This window comes from Cajanus cajan, chromosome 3 (assembly GCF_000230855.2).
Source record: "Cajanus cajan strain Asha chromosome 3, NIPB_CcT2T_4, whole genome shotgun sequence".
Taxonomy (NCBI): Eukaryota; Viridiplantae; Streptophyta; class Magnoliopsida; order Fabales; family Fabaceae; genus Cajanus; species Cajanus cajan.
The window spans coordinates 80,488,603-80,507,088 of NC_138519.1; the positions used below are offsets into that span (position 1 = coordinate 80,488,603).

The 18,486-nt window shown below is 27.7% G+C and overlaps 2 protein-coding genes and 1 non-coding gene across 4 annotated transcripts; 2 read left to right on the top strand and 1 right to left on the bottom strand.

Moving 5' to 3' along the window:
* The first annotated feature begins 5,786 nt into the window (after positions 1-5,786).
* TRNAL-UAA (transfer RNA leucine (anticodon UAA)) lies at positions 5,787-5,869 on the top strand. The gene has a single exon. It is a non-coding gene; the product is annotated as a tRNA-Leu (tRNA).
* Positions 5,870-8,744: 2,875 nt separating this feature from the next.
* On the top strand, positions 8,745-12,293 carry LOC109798311 (kish-A-like protein). Of its 2 annotated transcripts, none has more exons than XM_020359685.3 (6): positions 8,745-8,904; positions 9,302-9,353; positions 9,461-9,567; positions 10,193-10,227; positions 11,291-11,374; positions 11,499-11,876. In XM_020359685.3, the coding sequence occupies exons 2-5, from the start codon at positions 9,351-9,353 to the stop codon at positions 11,356-11,358; spliced, it is 213 nt and encodes a 70-aa protein (XP_020215274.1). In that variant the 5' UTR covers positions 8,745-8,904; positions 9,302-9,350; the 3' UTR covers positions 11,359-11,374; positions 11,499-11,876. The 2 variants fall into 2 exon arrangements, with proteins under 2 accessions (XP_020215274.1, XP_020214500.1); XM_020358911.3 differs by lacking the exon at positions 11,499-11,876 and adding an exon at positions 12,010-12,293 and having other exon boundaries at positions 8,746-8,904.
* Positions 12,294-12,703: 410 nt separating this feature from the next.
* Positions 12,704-16,736, bottom strand: LOC109796196 (nuclear pore complex protein). The gene is made up of 9 exons (XM_020355871.3): positions 16,242-16,736; positions 16,100-16,153; positions 15,338-15,397; positions 15,121-15,231; positions 13,988-14,053; positions 13,797-13,883; positions 13,434-13,535; positions 13,204-13,353; positions 12,704-13,049 (listed from the first exon to the last, which is right to left on the bottom strand). The coding sequence occupies exons 1-9, from the start codon at positions 16,638-16,640 to the stop codon at positions 12,936-12,938; spliced, it is 1,143 nt and encodes a 380-aa protein (XP_020211460.1). The 5' UTR covers positions 16,641-16,736; the 3' UTR covers positions 12,704-12,935.
* Positions 16,737-18,486: the final 1,750 nt, after the last annotated feature.

The following is an 18,486-nucleotide window of genomic DNA, read 5'->3' on the forward strand; positions in this document are numbered from 1 at the left end:
AATTGATGATATCTATTTTTGAAATATTTTTTTTCATATAATGGTAATAACAATATTAGAAATTAATATTGTATAATATATAAATTCTCCACCACCACTAAATCAATAGTTGATTTAAAATAAAGTAACACACACTCAAATCATTTTTTCGGTGATAAACTAAAGTAATTATCTTTTAAAAGGCTAACTTCATTGATGCTATCATTTTAATTAGTAGCAATAAATATTAATGTAACGTAAATCTGGATAAGTAATGAATTAACACACATATATATATATATATAGTAGTGGTATTTTAGAAAAATGTTGTGTTAATTTAATATTTTAAGTGTTCCTTTGGTCTAATCTCATAGCCTAACTAATCAACACCTGTAAATAATGATGTCACGTTACATTGACTTTGTTACGTTACTTTGACAATGGAATATATTGCACCACATATACACTGACACAACGTACATATCTCATTTATCAACTGAAGTCTATGAATATGTTTTGACAAACCAAACTTCTAACACAGCTGCATTAGAGCTGTCAAAACGGGTAACCCGGCCCGGCCCGACTCGGCCCACCACGGGTTGAGCATTTGGTGGGCCAACCCAATCCGGCTCATTTATTAGTGAGCTCAAAAAAATTGAGCCCGGCCCGGCCCACCACAGGTTGGTGGGTTAAACGGGTTGGCTCACCTAATTTAAAAAAAATGTAATTTTGTTTAATATACAACTAAAGCCCAAAATCATAATTAAATGATAATTCTAAATATAATCAAATAAAATGTAAATAATCTCATGTAAATAAATATAATTCAAAATCATCTCAAATATTCTTTTGGGCCTAATAATTTAAATCCTCATGCTTATTTGGCCAATTGGGCCCAATAAAATGAAATTTAAAGCATAAGTTTTTTTTTTTAACGGGTTGGTGGGTCAGCCTAGCTCACCACGGGTTCAACCCGGGTGAGCCGGGCTGTTAGTGAGCCGGGTTCAAAATTGGCCCGTATTAAAATTTTCAAATTTTTTTTAGCCCAACCCGGCTCGAACCCGTGGTGGGCCGGGTTGGCTCACCGGGCTGAGCCCATTTTGACAGCTCTAAGCTGCATACACAAGGCAGGATTCGAATCCCTGGCCTTGCTTAAGCGTGGATCAACCCTTACCGCTGAACTACAGGCTTAGGGTTGCTATGTTATTGGTTAAAACAAACTATTTTGCTTACATAATGAATTACCAAAATTAGTTAAAATTACTTATCTAAAAACAACTTTTATCTACGCTATCTGAATAATATTTACTGTATTTAAATTATTTTTCTTACAAATATTATTCAACATAAATCATCTTTCTTGAGCACGCTTTCACCTGAAATCAATTTTGTAAATTCAAAATTTTTCGGTAAATAAAGAAAAAAAAATCTGAGTAAGAATGATTCCTCCAAGCCATGTAATGTTGATGTAGCCTTACTGCCTTAACATAATTTTTTTTTCTACGGTACACTGGATCAAGAAATAAATTATGCAACTATTTAATTTAATTCTAAATAAGAGGAATGTCAACCAGTGCATAATTTAATTATTTCATATTCATCTTCTATTTTGGAAAAAATGCAACTGATTGGTTAGCTATACGTCATTATTAATTTGTGATGTATTATTTGTTACCCAAAGAAAAAAGCTGTGATGTATTCAAAGGATAGTTATATAATAATCACTTGTTTTTGGTACATTCAGATTTCTTTTAGGGTACATAATAATTACTTGTTAAATTTAGCTTTTTATGGAAATCATTTATTTTTACTAAATTGTAGAAAGATTTTTTTATAAACAATTTTTTTTTTTTTCAAATGCAAGGGTTGTCAAACGTGCATTAATTAATGCTTTCAAAATAATAATTGATGAATTGTTTATTTACTTAACTCTTGAATATTAGACCAATGAATGTTAGCGTCATTGAATTTTTATCATAGACAACTACACTTTAACAGAGTTAGCGTCATTAACTTAACTCCAAAATCTTATTATACATATTTTAAAATTTAACTGAAAATTTATTCTAAACCCTTTTTATCATGAGAAACGAAAACGATATTAAGAAATTTACGGTAACTCATTTACTCAGCTAACGTGATTGACTCTTTATCACATATAACCTATGATACATAATTTAAAATTTAACTAAAATACTTGGCTAAACTAAGATTTGTTCTAAGCCTCCTTTGTTATATATGGGAACAAGTTAATAAGGATATTTGTAACAACTCACAAATCTCAGCATGTTTGTCGTTTTTTTTTTTTTTTTTAAAAAAAATTGAAGACAACTGCATATGATTGACTCCAAAATCTTATAATTCATATTTTAAAATTTAACTAAAAGTCTTCACTAAATAATATTTACTATAAGTCCTTTATTTTTAATTTTGAGAATGATATTAAGAAAGTTTGCAACAACTCACACACTTTACTCAATAAACTGAATTAAACTCTTTGATTTGCTCAAAACCTCTACATTACAATGAGTTTCTTTCTCCATATCATAAACTTTTTAAAACTTTTGTGAAGAAGATATATTTTTTACATTAAACTAACAATCTTATTTTAATTACATAAAATTACTGCTGCATTTTTTTATTTATAAGATTCAATTTAAATTATTATTTGTTTCTTTATAAAAGACTCAATTCATGTTATCTCATAAATTAATTATTTTTTTAAAACAAAAACATTATTTAGTTTAAGTGTATTGTTTTAATTCTTTAAAGAGCATGTACAAAAGAAAAAATGAGTATTAATTACAATAAATAAATAATATAAGTCATATACTTTAATTAATTAGAAGATATATAAGTATTAATTAAAAAAAATAGTATAAAGATAGTTTCAGTATATATATATATATATATTGATAAGATAAATTTATCATCAACAATTAAATTAAATGTATTTTTTTAATATCTATGCATAGGTAATTGTTTTTTGTATATGAAAATAAGTGTAGTATACTATATGAGTATTAAATATGTATACCTAAAATTTAATGTATTATAAGTTGTAAGAGGAATGAATTGTGATAAACAGTGAAGTGTATCTTTTGAATGGCAGGGGAAGTGTCCACATAGGACTGATAGGAGTGTGGAAGAGAGAAATTTGTGTTTATAATTTAGAAATGTGGGCACAAAAGAGACCACAAATTGTGTCTTGAACCACAAATATCAACCGACGTTGAATCATAGTCCCACAGCGTTCCGTAATTTTAGGGATGATGCGTTTGGGTGTTTCCCTTCATCAAAGGCTAAGGTGGAATAGAACTTTGATATGGTCCTATCAACCCTACTATGAATTCGTCACGTAACTAGACCAATGATAAAGTTAGCTAGAGCAATCAGTTCATTTTTGGGGTGCATGTGCAAAAGAAAAAGGAAATAGAAAGAAAGAAAAATGATGAATTGAAAAAGAAAATGAGTGCATGTTAAATATTTTTAACACTTTGCAATTGTAAAAAAAAAATGAATAGTCTTTGTTTTACTTTTACTTCTTTTAATTTATATTTTGTTTGTTACAAGAATATTGGAACAAAAAATGTAAGGATTACACCATTTTTATAAATAATAATAATAATAATAAATAAATAAATAAATAAAATAAAAACTCCACTTTGGCGGGTGAAAATATGAGAAGAAAAAAAGAGAGTTGAGTCTCACTTTCGGTGTCAATCCGTTCAAACTGGGCGAAAGAGAAAGGAATAAGTAACTTAAAATGGTTGCACGAATTTCAATGCAAATTTTTTTAATAAAATATTTAACCTCTTGTAAAATGATTAAGCTTTCATTTTTTTTCTGCAAATTCTTTTTTCTTCCCTATAACTTAGAACAACTTTTTTATTTTTATTTTTAAGTTTATGTTATTATCTAATTATTTTTAATTATTTTTTTTATTCATTCAAAAGGTTAAAGTACAGTTTCAAGTGTTATCTAAATATGTTAGTGACATTTTAATTTTTTTTATATAAGTTTAAAATAAATAATATTTATCTAATTTAAAATCACCGTTAGTAACTAAAATTAATAAATTTAGATGAACAACAAAAATCAAATAAAACACTTTATAAGAACCAAAATGAAAAAATTACTCATTTTATGATGACAAAAAACAATGCTTTCAAAAATTTAGAAAGATGAAAAAAAAATCTTTACCGGAACTAAAATCAATCTTTTTTTTTTTTACTTTATAGAGACTTGAAAAAAATTAAGTCTATTATTTATATTTTTTGCTTTTGTTTTTTTTAAGAATATTTTAGTAAGTTATATAATTTTTTATTTTAAAATATATAATTTTAGTTATAAATTATTAATACATTCTAATTAAAATATAGGTATAAAAAATAAGGAAGCATCCATTAAAAAATCTCACAAACATCTGATATATATATATATATATATATATATATATATATATATAATTGATTTGTAGTTGAAATGTGTTAGTAAAATAAATAATGCGTATATTTTAAGATAATTTCTAATTAAAATTTGTAATTAATTTATTTCAACTAAAATTAGAGTATAAGAGTAAGCTTTGGTTCAAACCTTATTATTAATAGTTTTTTTACGTATATTTTTTTTATACTAAAAATCAAATGAGTGTAAGGGTTGGTTTAGGATAATTATTGATTATTAGTTTAGTAGTTAAACATTATATTTAGAAATAAGGATGAATTTGTAATATTATTTGCTTTTTACATGTGTCACCTCATCGTATAAAATTACTTATTTATTTATATATATATATATATAGATATATATTAACATTTGTGATACTTATGTTAAGGGGTCAAATATGTATTTAAGTATTTTATAAATCATATATATTAAAAAAATGAAATTAAAACTAAATTAAACTATTTAAGTGATAATATGTAGAAGAAGGAAAACAAATGTAGAAAGTTTCCATTGTGAACGCAATTATAAATTTTTAAATGCATTATGATGGGAAAGTGGTCCTCATTTAAATAGGTTTAATGTTCATTATACTAATTTGTAACGAGTTGCCTTATTGTTATGACTAATCTTGAATATATCATTTGAGTGTCCTTTCAATTTCAACTATTGTCATTGGACAACTAAATCCATGCTTTGTGACAACGATATAGACATCACACTTGTATTTAAATTTTACAAAGCTAATTTTAGATAAACTTAATTTCATTATTTTTAGTCATGATATAATTAAACAAATAGATTTATATTTAAAAATATTTGTACACTATAAGTATTATTTACATTAATGTCATTATCTATTATATTGACACTCCAAACAATATAAAAATTCAATTGTTAGTGTATAAATAAAATGTTAATCTAGTTAAGTGAGGATGTTTGATATCCTTCCGTCCTTTTTACATTTAGCTCTATTAACCGATGTAAATATTACTCTTTTCTCTCTCTGTGGGTTTTAGTGTTTTTGTTAAAAAAAATGTTAATCATTTTAATTATATTGTTGATATAATGTTTGTTTAACGAATATTAAATCCTTAGTATAAATATTGCAAAATAAAAAATAAAATAAAAAACTACTTTAGTAGATTGGAATTAATGATAGACAGTGATTTGCATGTGATTTCCTCATTTGGCATAAGTAGTAAGTTGTAAGTGGTAACCACGTTCTGTGCATGACCACTACTATTACTATACCACTAGAAAAGGGAAAGCGGGAACCAAAAAGCGTGTTTTTAATTTTTATGTATAATAGAAAGAGAATGTTAAGACTCAATATTATATACATAATTAATAGCAAATTAGCTGGTTTGCCCGAGAGGTTAAGGGGGAAGACTTAAGATCTTCTGCAGTTAACTGCGCATGGGTTCGAACCCCATAGCCAGCACTATTTCCTCATCCAATAGCCTTTTTAGAGACTTAATTTCTATTTCAGTTTTTATTTATTTATCTATCTTATTTCTTTATAAATTAAAAGTTAATTTCTCAAAATAATTATAATAAATTTTTTAATTAAAACATTCATAAATTATCAATTATTAAAATAATTTTATATTATAGTATAAATTATTCATCTAAAGTAAAAAAATATAATATCAATGTTATCTATGCATATAAATTTTAAATATAATTTATATATTTAATATAATATTTATTTATATAGTTTATTATAAATTTTAATTATATATAATAAACATACCTACTAGTGGTTCAAGCCTAGTAACTAGGTGGGAAGAGATTGTGGTAGTTAGAAACATGAGGACTTAAGTTCAATCTTCATTACTACCATCTTTGTAATCTTTCCTATTTTTACTAAAAAAAATATATATATTAAACATTTAATCTATAAAATACACATATTAAAATATTAGTATTTAGTTATTAAAAATTCTGCTATTTACTTTACATAAAACAAATTTTAGGATTTCATTTTTGGAAAATTGAATACAAATACTATATTTTTGGATTTTTGTGTGCCAGATTTTAGGTCATTTATAATCAAATCATATTTGATAAAATGAATTAGTTAGATTTAAAAAAATTGTTTTTTTTAAAATAAATCAATTCAATGTAGTTATCTGTCATAGACTACACATTGGATTAACCAAAAAAATTTATCTAATAATTATAAGATTTGTCATAAGATATGTTGTTACTATAAAATTTAATTCTCATTTATATTAAAATAATATTTAACTATCAAAAACTATATATTGCAAGCATTTAATGAATCGAGTTCATGAAAAAAAAAACTAAACATTGAACTTCCTCACAATAATTCATCCTTTTTTATTTATTTTATTAACTAAAATTATATATAATTATAAGTGTTGTTTTAAGAACATGAGTAATGTTGATAACTAAAGAGACTTAAAGACTTAATATTTTTCTTTAATTATATTTTTAGCTTGGTTAGTATTTTTGCAAATTTATTTATCATTTAATTTCATTAGTAGACACTTGAGGTTGAGCACAATGGTCTTAATTATTTAAGGATGTATTATTATCGAAGTATTTTTTAATCCATTTATTTTGTAAAATTTTGGTTTTTTTATCTTTATTTTAAACTGTGACTTATTGCAGATTATTAATATCGGGAAAGGTATTACTAACCGAGTCATTTAATCCTCTAACCCATGTACAGCAGTATCTGATCCATATGACAAGCAGTCCTAAGATTTACAAATAGGCAGATGTTAAATATACCTCAACTCTCGTATAAATACATCCCTATTTTAAAAAAAAAATATATATAAAATGTCTAAATTATCCTTTTAAAAAAAATTTAATTCCTAAATTTACACCTCTTTTATCCGCACCCCTTCCCCGCACCCCTACATCCCACACCCCTCTTCTTCCCAAAGTCTCTTTCCGCTCAATGTCACTAAGAGTAATATGAATATACTTTTACAGTCATTTTGAATAGAAAAAAAGGACTAGCCCCACCATAACTAGCATAAGAAAGGCTCTTTGCCGGTGAAGGATTTGACTCTGGTAAGTACCCTTTTTCACACACTTTTTTTTTTCTCTTTTAGTTTTCACATGCTACCAAAATAGGTGTAGTGAAAGAAAGGTAGGGGTGCATGTAAAAATTAAAAAAAAAGATGAAAGATATGTGAAAAAAAGTACTAAATTAAATATTATGGATGTAAAATTTAAAATTTAAAATTTAAAATAAAAAAATTAAGAATATTTTAAAATTTAATTATTTTTTTTAAAAAAGGAGGTGTACTTATAGAAAAAAGGAGGTGCATATATCACAAACCTTACAAATATGCTGAGGCCCAAAATAAACTGATCTATTAGTCGTTTGGCCCAAAATCTACAAGATTCAAATATTTTGATACGTTTCTTACAGGAAAAGTAGTTGATTTTTTTTATTTTTTATTTTACAAGGAACATAATAGTTTAAATTTAAATTCACAACATATAAAAGACTAACAACAGTAGGAATACATATCTAATAATTATATAATTATTTTCTTAGTTATTGTATATTTACTTTTTTTTTACGATGAAAATATATTTTATACAAAATACTAATAATTACAATATATATTTTAAAATATGTATGTAATTTAATATATATACATGGATTTTTTTTTAAATTCTAACTATTTATTTAAATACATACTAATATCCATAAATATATTTTATTCAAATATATATTTTTAATGCTTATTTTTATAAAAATAAAATAATTGGTAAATACATCAAAAAACATTACAATGCAAAAAATTATAAATTTAATATTACCTAGGTTGCAATGCTTTTATTTTATTTTTCCTTAAATATGTTTTTAATCTTTTAAATTTAGGATAAATTTATTTTTTATCTTTTAAATTTAAAATTATATTTTTAATTATTGAATTTTCAAAAGTTTTATTTTAGTTTTTATATATTTAAAATTGACAAATTAATATAATTTTATAATATTAACTAGGTTTAATATAATATTTTCATTAGTAAAAACATAAGTAATTAAATTTATATGATAATATTTGATAGATTCTATAATAAAAAACTTAAGTATAAGGATTAAATAATTTTTCTTTTGAAGTTACATGACTAAAAATATTAATTCTAATTTTAAAAGATTAAAAAATTTATCATAAATTTAAAACAATTAAAAATATATTTAAACTAATTTAATTAAAATATAAAACTTTGATTTTTGGTAGAAAATATATAACTTTGTTTATTTTTATAATTACCAATTAGAAAAATATATTTAAAATAAATTTTAAAAGGTTAGTAAAAATCTTTATATACTCACGAAATGAAAATAAAGTAAGAAGGAAAGAGATGAAGTAAAGAACAGAACTAAACACTAAAAGGGTATTCTTCCGGCGAACGATTGTTTCACCGGAAATTTTGACGCTCACATTTGTTCCGGCAGCGACACTTGCAACTTCGATTTGAGTAATTGATTTGTTTTCTTCGTTTCGCTATTTCTCTGATTTTATTACAAATCACAGTTTTCAATTTCTACGCTACTTCATATTTTTAATTAATAAACTCATTTTATGTAGATCCATCTTCAATTTCGTTTTGCTCTATTTTGCCTAAATTCACAATCTCGTAACCATCTAGCTATTCAGGATCTACTTGTTTCATTATTATCATTATTAAAATAAAAAAAATTAGGGTTTGCTTTTTTACTTTCCTAAAAGGAGGCTTATAATTGAACTTAATTGAGATAGTGTAAGCGCTTTTCTAATTTATGATTGTTTGTGCGTTCCATTGTTTGGTTACTTGCATCATTGTAACTTGTTTTGTGTCAAGGGTTTAATGTGATTGCTAATGGTATCTTTTGTAGAGTTGAAGAGAGAAAGGTGAAGATTGGTAAATTCTAAGAATACGTTGAGATGGTGAGGAAACTGAAAATTTTGAATCATTTTTTGCACAATCTATTGATAGTGTTTAATTGCCATTGACATCCGTTTTTTTTTTTTTTTTTTTTTTTTTTTGGTTTCAGTCTGCGCTTTTCAATTTCCATTCATTTCTAACTGTGATACTTCTGGGCATATGTGCCTGCACTTATTTCAAGATGCAGTTTCCGGCAATCCTTGACCAGAAAACTGGGTATATAAATCTACTTCTCTTGCCATGTGTAAATTTGGATTGTGATACTTAAACAGTTTCTGTGTATGTTGATAATTTTTCATTCAAGTAGCATAGCTACGTAGCTGTGCAGATCTTATTAGCAATGTTGGTTTTGGTGCAACTCTGTCTGTAGAAAGCAATACCATAGTATTCAATACTCTTATTGTGCATGGTTGGATAGAGGAGAATAAAGGGAGAGGGAAGGGAGAGTTTACTTTGAACCTTTCTCTTCTTTGGGAGTTTATGAAATGAGTGAAAGAAAATTGGGGATTATCATGTCACCCCTCAAAGACCTTCCTTTACTAATTCTTATGAACTTTTTAAATTTCCTCTACAATTAATTTTGAACATTCAAACAAAGGGAAGGAAAATCACCATTTACTGCATTATATTCGCTTACCCTTCCCTTTTCTTTTTAAGTGTTTGATAATATGTACATTTGAATTTTACATGTTCAAAATTCAATTTATCATAAGGTCTTTATTGTAATTGTATTCTTTTTTAACTGTTGGATGTATATTTTGCTAGTGTTTTCATTCTTTATGACAGATTATTAGAACTTGCTGAACTAACTGACTTGATGACATACATGCTTTCCTGACAGATTTCGTGGTTTCTTCTGGAAGGCGGCAAGAATAGGTAGCTGTCTCTTGTTTGATTTGCTGCTGCATTGTTATTTTTTTACATCTGTTTTATATTCATTTTTAAAATTATTTTTTATTTTATTTAAGCTTTGGAAAGAGGGTTGGAAGGAGTCCTAAAATGGGTTACCCTGGAAGTTTTCATTTGATTTCTTCTGTGATGATTTTTTGCTTTTTTCCCATGTGATTGATTCCTTGATGACTTCAGATTTGTCAAGTTTAACATACATTGAATTAATTAACTTGGACCAAAGAACATAGTTTTGTTTATGACTTCCCTATTCCCAGTGGATAACTGGGGATACATTACTAGTGATGCAAATATAAAAAGGTTGGGTTATGGTTCCATCCTCATTTTACTTGTGTACTGAATCATGATTATATCCTTTACAATCTCAACCTTTCCTCTTGGTGTTTTTCATACTTATGTGTCATTTTTATAAATCTTATAGTTATTGTGGAATATCCATTATCAATTAAGTATACTGCCTATACTCTATATAGTATATCCTTTTGAGCTTCAACATGCTACATTATTACTTATCTATCATTTTCATAAATCTTTTAGTTATCATGGAACATCCATTCTCAATAATTCTTTATCCTTGTGATCTTCTAGTTGCTACTTATGGGGTCCTTCACAAGGTTGGTTGTGGCACCGGTTACTAGATTTCTAGCTTTGCCTTGTAGTACTCAAGTTTGTTGCCTTGCATTTAATGGTTATTAGATTTCTAGCTTTGCCTTGTAGTACTTCAATTTGTTGCCTTGCATTTAATGCTGCACCAGCATGGTGGGATATGTGGCAGAATAGATTTTCATTGTTTGATTCTTTGTTTACAAAGCTATACAAGAAAATGCTATAAAGTAATTGAGAACAAAATATATATTTAACTCAGTTGCTCATTCTTGATAAGTCATTACTCCTTGGTTTATCCACATGTAACTCTTTTTTTTGTTTGGGCGTATGCCCTGTTTCACCATAAAAGAATTATATATTTCATGAGATATGAAATCTAATTAGTGATACTATCTTGACTATGTTTGTGTGTTTACCTAAACAGGTGAACGTTTAAGCCCATGGGTAGCTGTGGGTTGCTTTATGATGGGTGTTTCGATAATCTTCTTCTGAGATGTTTTACTCAATGGTAAGTTGTCTTTTGCTTTTTGTGGGCAAATATATACTAGTCAGGAAACTTATGTTACGGAATAATATGCTTCATGAGTAATTTCCCCCGTAAAATATTAAGAAAGTTTCTAAACCATATATAGGCATGGCACCTTCTTTCAACGGAGATCTGATGGTTGATGGTGCTACCCTTTCATGGACCATCTCAAATTCTTCTGTACAGATGTTTAGAAGTCAAACCAGTTGTAATTGTAACCATGTTTGGGAACTTACTGACAAATATGATTTGCTCAAGGAAATATTGTACCATAAACTTGTTAAAGAAATTGAAACTCAATCAGCTATGTGGAACATTTTTGGTCAAAGCACGCAAGATATTCTAATTGGCTCAAGAAGTTCTGAAAGGATGCTTGATTTGATACTTTCAGATATCTTTCTGTTACATCTGATTTCCTTTATGATCAACTCTTCCCTTACATAAAACTGTTGATTTTTTATGGCATAGGAAAGTTATGGCTACATTTTCCCTTGACTTTTTTTATTCATATGATTGTGCCTTCTTTTATTTCAAGTTCATTCTGGTAATCGTCAACACTAACAATTTAGAAATGGTAATCATCATCACTAACAATTTAGAATTTTGATGCTTTGCAGGGGCGTCCGATCTATGCTCTACCGCAGTTTCATGTGCAAAATGATTTGCAGATCTACACTGAAAGTTTCTACTTACATGATTTCATCGAAGCCATTGACACTCATTGTTTCACCATATAGTTAATTTATCTGTTTTTTTGGTTGTTAAGGGGTGGGTTTTTTGCCACATTAATCCCCACAGTAAACTTCACTACATGGAATTCAAATTGCTAGCTTACGGTTGGGGATCTCTCAAATCTTGATGACCGCCGAAAATTTATCAATATGATGCCTTCGAATCTGAATTACGCTACTAACTAATAATTATACAGACTGGTATTGTCGATGCTACAAAAAATAGACAGCATGGAGGATATTTTTAAACAACGAATAATTCGTATTGAGGTAACAAATTACATAGATTAATATTAACTAATTCCACTTTAATTGATTTTTTAAAAAATCAAATAAATTAAAGAAAGTGCGACTGTATTACCCAAAAAAAAGTAAAATAAAATGCAACTGTTAATGATGTAGAGTTAAACACTTCGAGTCCAGTCTAACTACCAAGTGGTGGGAGCGTTGAAGTGAATACACGAAGAAATAAATTTAGTTTTCGCTGTTACTTTATAATTTTTCTTACTAATATAAAAAATTTCCAGCCCAAAGATACCTAAAATAAAGATGCATAATTTTGTTGTTTAATGTCATAAAATAGTTTAATAGCAAATTTTGATTTCATTTAAAGTTTACAAAGTAGCAACGCAGAAATTTGCATAACGCTTTCTCAAAGTTAAGGGATGGGAACTTCCGATCAACAGCACAAAGGGCACATAATATGTTGATGTGCTCGTTACATTAGTTTCCAAATCATAATAGATTAAAAATATATAAACAAAATGCGGATACAACGCAAGAAGGCTCAAGATTTCTCGATTAAGTTGAGATTAAATTCCCATTTCCATTCCTGTGTCCTCATGCATCATAATCTCCATATCCCGTATATCTCGCTTCAGAACACCGCCAAGTCTTCCAATGGCCTCCATCTGCTGCTGTAAAACCTGCTCACACAAAATGGGCCATCGTTACATTGTGTGTCAGATGCATTATCTTTTTTACAAATAAGCTTTTTTAAAAAAAAAACAAAAAAGCAAAAACACAAATAAAAAATCAAGATGTTGAGCAATAAATCTCTCAAGTTGGTTGCATCTTTACCTCCTGTAGGTCAGTAAGACTCTGTTCATGAATTTTGGTTGACCCCGGAAGATAAACGGAGCCACCAAATCCATTGCTGTTCGCTTTACCACGAGATACAGTTAGTAGATTTTGTACCCTTCTAGACAATTCCGATCCAGATCCTTTCAGCTGAAAAGATATTTCCATTTAAGTTCCATCTCCGCAACAAAAAGTAATAGGCAGAAGATGGTGTTGGATAACATTTCTACCTGTCTGGTTATTGTCGCTAATTTCTCAGCAAGTTCAGCTTCCCCTTTTGTTAAGGGTATACGGCAGCCTTTTCCCTCCAAAGCCTCTACTATTCTCATTACCTTGAATCAAAACATGAGAAGATATAATGAAGGGGCAACGAATAAAAAAATGCTTGTTATAATTCATCATTGTGACTTTAAGAATCAAAAAGCTACTAGGGGCAGATAATCGGAGAGAGGAAGAGAACACCAGATGAAATGAGAAATGTAAAAACTTTGTATCAAATGCTTATTACAATAGCTAATATTGTGCTGGAGAATTGATTCATTCTACAATCAAGAAAACAGTCTACTTCTCAAAAACATAATAGTTGTCCCTACTCTTAAAAGACGTTGCTGTAGAATTTGTTCTTTTTGTTTCAGCCTTTGAATCCACGGAAGAGTATCAGCTTGAAAATGTCTCTGGAGCTGCAAAAGGCATCAAACAATTGGAAAGACAATTCAGCAATGCACAATAGAAAAACCAGTACCAAATTAGCATTTCTCTAGGCAAGCAACGGCGAGAGCATTACCATTTTAACATTGCTTTGGGTTACACGTAATCTCTCTGCATCAGAAACAATGACTTCATCTTGTATCTGCGTGACAATGTAAGCAAAAAATTTATCCTCAAGGCTTAGGCTTAGATTATATCCATGCTCTGATTTCATCAATTTCTATATCATAATTTGGTGCATTCTCCATTTCTTGCATCAAATATTGACTGATGGATACAACTCAAAAAATACAATACTCAAAGCATCACTATATAGTCATTTTATCATTTAAATGTCTACCTAGTAATGAGTGAGAAGTCCATTCAGAAAAGCCAAAATCAGTAAATACAGGGTTCGGTGACAATTTATCTAAATTTACTACCATTGGAGATGTTAATCATGTTATGTTCCTAAAAGCACCCAACTCACCTTAATTTCAAAAAAACATTGTCGGGGTGTCTACTTATCCTTTTTATCATTGTCCATAATATTTTTAGCATAGCTTGGCCTATCTGATTATACATTTTAATCTTGGTTTGAAAATATTGACATCCTCTGTTAATCTTGTAAGGGTCTATTTGAGTAAACTTCTTCAGAAACACTTTTAAGAGAGAAAATTAAGAAGGAAAAATGGAAAAAGATCCTCTATAAGCTAAAACTAGTTTATGCATAAGATATTTGTAGAAGCTCTCTCATATTAGCTTTTCCAAGATCTCATTTTTAACTTATGCATAAGATAGTTTTAGCTTATATAGAAGTTTATTTCAATTTCTCTTTCTATTTTTTATCTCTTAGAAGTGCTTTTAGAAAAGTTTATCTCAATGGATCCTAAATAACTTTTGCATGTAAAATGAAGTTCACTTGTCAGGCATCAATGTTTATTAAGTACACCAAAATTTGAAATTGATGACCATTTATGCAAGATATCTAGAAAATGAACTACAGAAACATGCCAAAAAAGCCACAGATGAACATAAATTTTCTTCGAAAGATCATATATTAAGTTACTAGTACTCTTCTAGTTGTTAACAAAGCGAAATTTACACATCTCTATTATGTAAAATCACTATAAGTGAAATGGAACAAAATGCAGTAAAATAAAATAAAATTATCATACTGTTCGGATGTTTTGTAATGGAAGGGAAGAAAGTTGTCATTTCAATGTTTACCTTAAGACGTTGTGAAAGATCCTTAAAACCCTGAGCAAGTTGTGGCCACAGACGTTCTCTGTCAGCACTTTCCATACCCTCAAGCTTACCCATCGCCTCTGCCCACATGATCTAGCAACATAAACTATTCCCATAATTAGCCAGTGCTGGAAAAAAAAAAAGTAAAAGAAGCAGCCAACTAGAGTGTTTACTGGAAAACAAAAAAACACAAACTTACGTCTGACACACCAGCAGGCTTCACTCTAAACTGCGGTTCTGTTACACTGAACAACAAATGCTGGACAAAACACCAACACCAATCTGAGAAAACGCGAAGACCAACAAACAAGTGCAATTCTAACATTTGCCACATAACATCAAAGTTATAATATGTTAATGTAGACTTGGGCTTGAACCCTAATTTCAAAATTATGAAGAAAAAAAAAGGTGCATATTCGAAATCCAAACCCAAGTATATACTAACTCTGCTCGTTACACAAATCGGGTTAACACAAAACACAAGAACTTCACAAAGGAGACATCATTTAATTCACAAATGAACAAAAACTGCGGTTCTGTTACACTGAACAACACACCAACATCAATCTATACTAACTCTGCTCGTTACACAAATCGGGTTAACACAAAACACAAGAACTTCACAAAGGAGACATCATTTAATTCACAAATGAACAAAAACTGCGGTTCTGTTACACTGAACAACACACCAACATCAATCTGAGAAAAAGTGAAGACCAACAAAAAACTGCAATTCCAACATTTGCCACATAGCATCAGAAAAAAAAATGTTAATGTGGACTTGAACTTGAACCCTAATTTCAAAATTATGAAAGAAAAAAAAAAGTGCATATTATGAAATCCATACCCGAGTATATATTAACTCTGCTCATAACTCAAACGAGGCTAACATCATACACAAGAACTTCACAAAGGTGACATTTTTGTAATCTTTTTTCAATGAAGACAGTGAGGAGGGTACCTTAAAAGCGTACTTGGGGTTTCCAGGATCTTCCTTGTAAGCATCAAGGATAGCCTAGTTGGATAGCATACACAACCCACAAAATCATTCAATAAAGAATTAAAAGAAAACAAAAATGATTAAGAAAAAAAAAAAAAAAAACCTGAACATCGCGATCCGCGAGAGAGAACGGAACAGGTGCCACGTTGGCCATCTGAGTGGTTAATTGAGCATTTGAGAACGGAGAGGGTTGCGGCGGCGCGAGGGAGTTTTGAAAACCGAAAGCGTTAGAAGGTTGTGGCTGTTGTTGTTGTTGAAAGAGTGGCGTTTGTTGCTGTTGTTGCGGTTGAGAAGAGAAGGGTGTGGAGAAGAGGGAGGAACCGAACGCTGGTGTAGAAGAAGCACCGAACGCAGGTGTAGAAGACGGTGTACCGAACGCTGGTGTGGAAGAAGGTGTAGCGAAGGAAGGTGTACCGAACGCAGGTGTGGAAGAAGGTGTGCCGAATGCGGGGGTTGAAGAGGGAGTGCCGAAAGGAGAAGAAGGTTGCGCAGAGCCAAACATGGTGCACTGTGCAGAGAAGGTGTTCGACCAAAGGTTTTTTCTTTCTTTACACAAGAGTATGTGTTGTCACTCTTGTAGTGAAAATTTTGAAATGACTGATCAAGATTTAAGTACGTTTTTTAACCTTAAATACAAGTGGAAAATAAATAAATAAATCATCTCTTAAATTTAAAATTAACTTTTAATAATTTGAAAAAATATTTATTTCAAACTTTCAATTCTTTTGCTCAATTTTTTTTTTCAATAAAAATTATATAGTCAGTGGATCTTCATTATGACAGGGGCTCCTTTATATAAAAAAATTTAATTTTACATTTCTAAATTTTTTTATCCAAATTTTGTCATTATATATAGCGATAACAAAATTCAAATAAAAAATTAGTTGCATATTACTCAAATTTCTTAAATATTATTATTAATAAAATGTCTTCTTTTATAATAAAGGGGATTGAATTTTTTGATGTACACAATTTTTTGTTAACTTTATTTTTATAATTATTTTTACTCTTTTCTATAAATTTCACTTTATAACTATATGCATTTTTAATGACAATTTATCATTATATAATTTTATTATTTATTATCTTTTAGAAATAATTGGTAAAACATGATATTATTTTTCTACATAACTAATCAATTTATAAAAAAAAAAACTTATTTATTATCCTATCAATTACATATAATTTATTCATAGAGTTGTGTATTTGTTAATGAAAAATATTACATTAAATTTAATTATGTTGCATAACTAACTAATTTCATTCCTCTAATTGATGTTATTGTTTTGCAATATTGAAACAAGTCTTTTTTTTTTTTAATTGTAAGAACTAAAATAAAAAAATAAATTTACTTTAAATTTAAAAGACTAAAACTATATTTATTCTAAAAATATATATATTTAAACTACTTATTAGAATGTAAAACATACATGACATAATTATTAGGAGGGCGTGGAGAATGTGTTAAAAGGGTATGTCGATACTATTTTAAAATTATTATTATATTTTGTGTTTTGTTTTGTTTTTTTTACTTTTATTTAATTAAAAAAGTATTTTAGATTTGTAATGAACAAAATTAACGTTCAATTTATATAAATTAAATTATTAAGTAGGTCTTTGAATTATTTGCAAATTTTTAAATAGAATTTTAATTTTTTTAATTAGATTATTTATTATGTATTTTTTTTAAGTTAAATTGTGTTTTGATCTTTTCATTTTTGTCAATCTATAATTTTAGTCCCATTATTTTAAAATAAAAATATTTAATTTTTTATTTTTTTAAGATATAAAATTTTAGTCCTATCATCAATTTGATTTTTTTTATTAATAAATTTTGATGTTATTCAGTAATCTATTATCACTTAACTGACATGATATGTAGAGTTAAAAATTAAAAAATAACATAAAAATATTTATTTGTATATATTTTAATAATTATTAATTTTTATTTTACTAATAAATTTTATTTATATTTATTTGTTTTCTTTTATCTTTAAATGATATATTATTAAATATTACATCATTTAAATGTGAATAAATATTAAAACTTAATCATTAATAAATGTTAATTTGATGAAAATATCAAAATTTTATTTTTTTAAATTAAAGGAGTTAAATGTCTTTATTTTAAAATAAAAGGACTAAAATTATGAATTGATAAAAATAAGAAAACTAAAAATGTAATTTAATTTTTTCAAACTATTTTTTCTAAAATTTCAATTACAAATTGTTATTTTTATAATTAAATGGTCTAAGGCCGTCTAGTTATATATTTTGTCTATTACAAATGATCTAATTAAAAATTTAAAACTATTAAAATTGCAAACTGTCATGTTTAAATTAGAAAT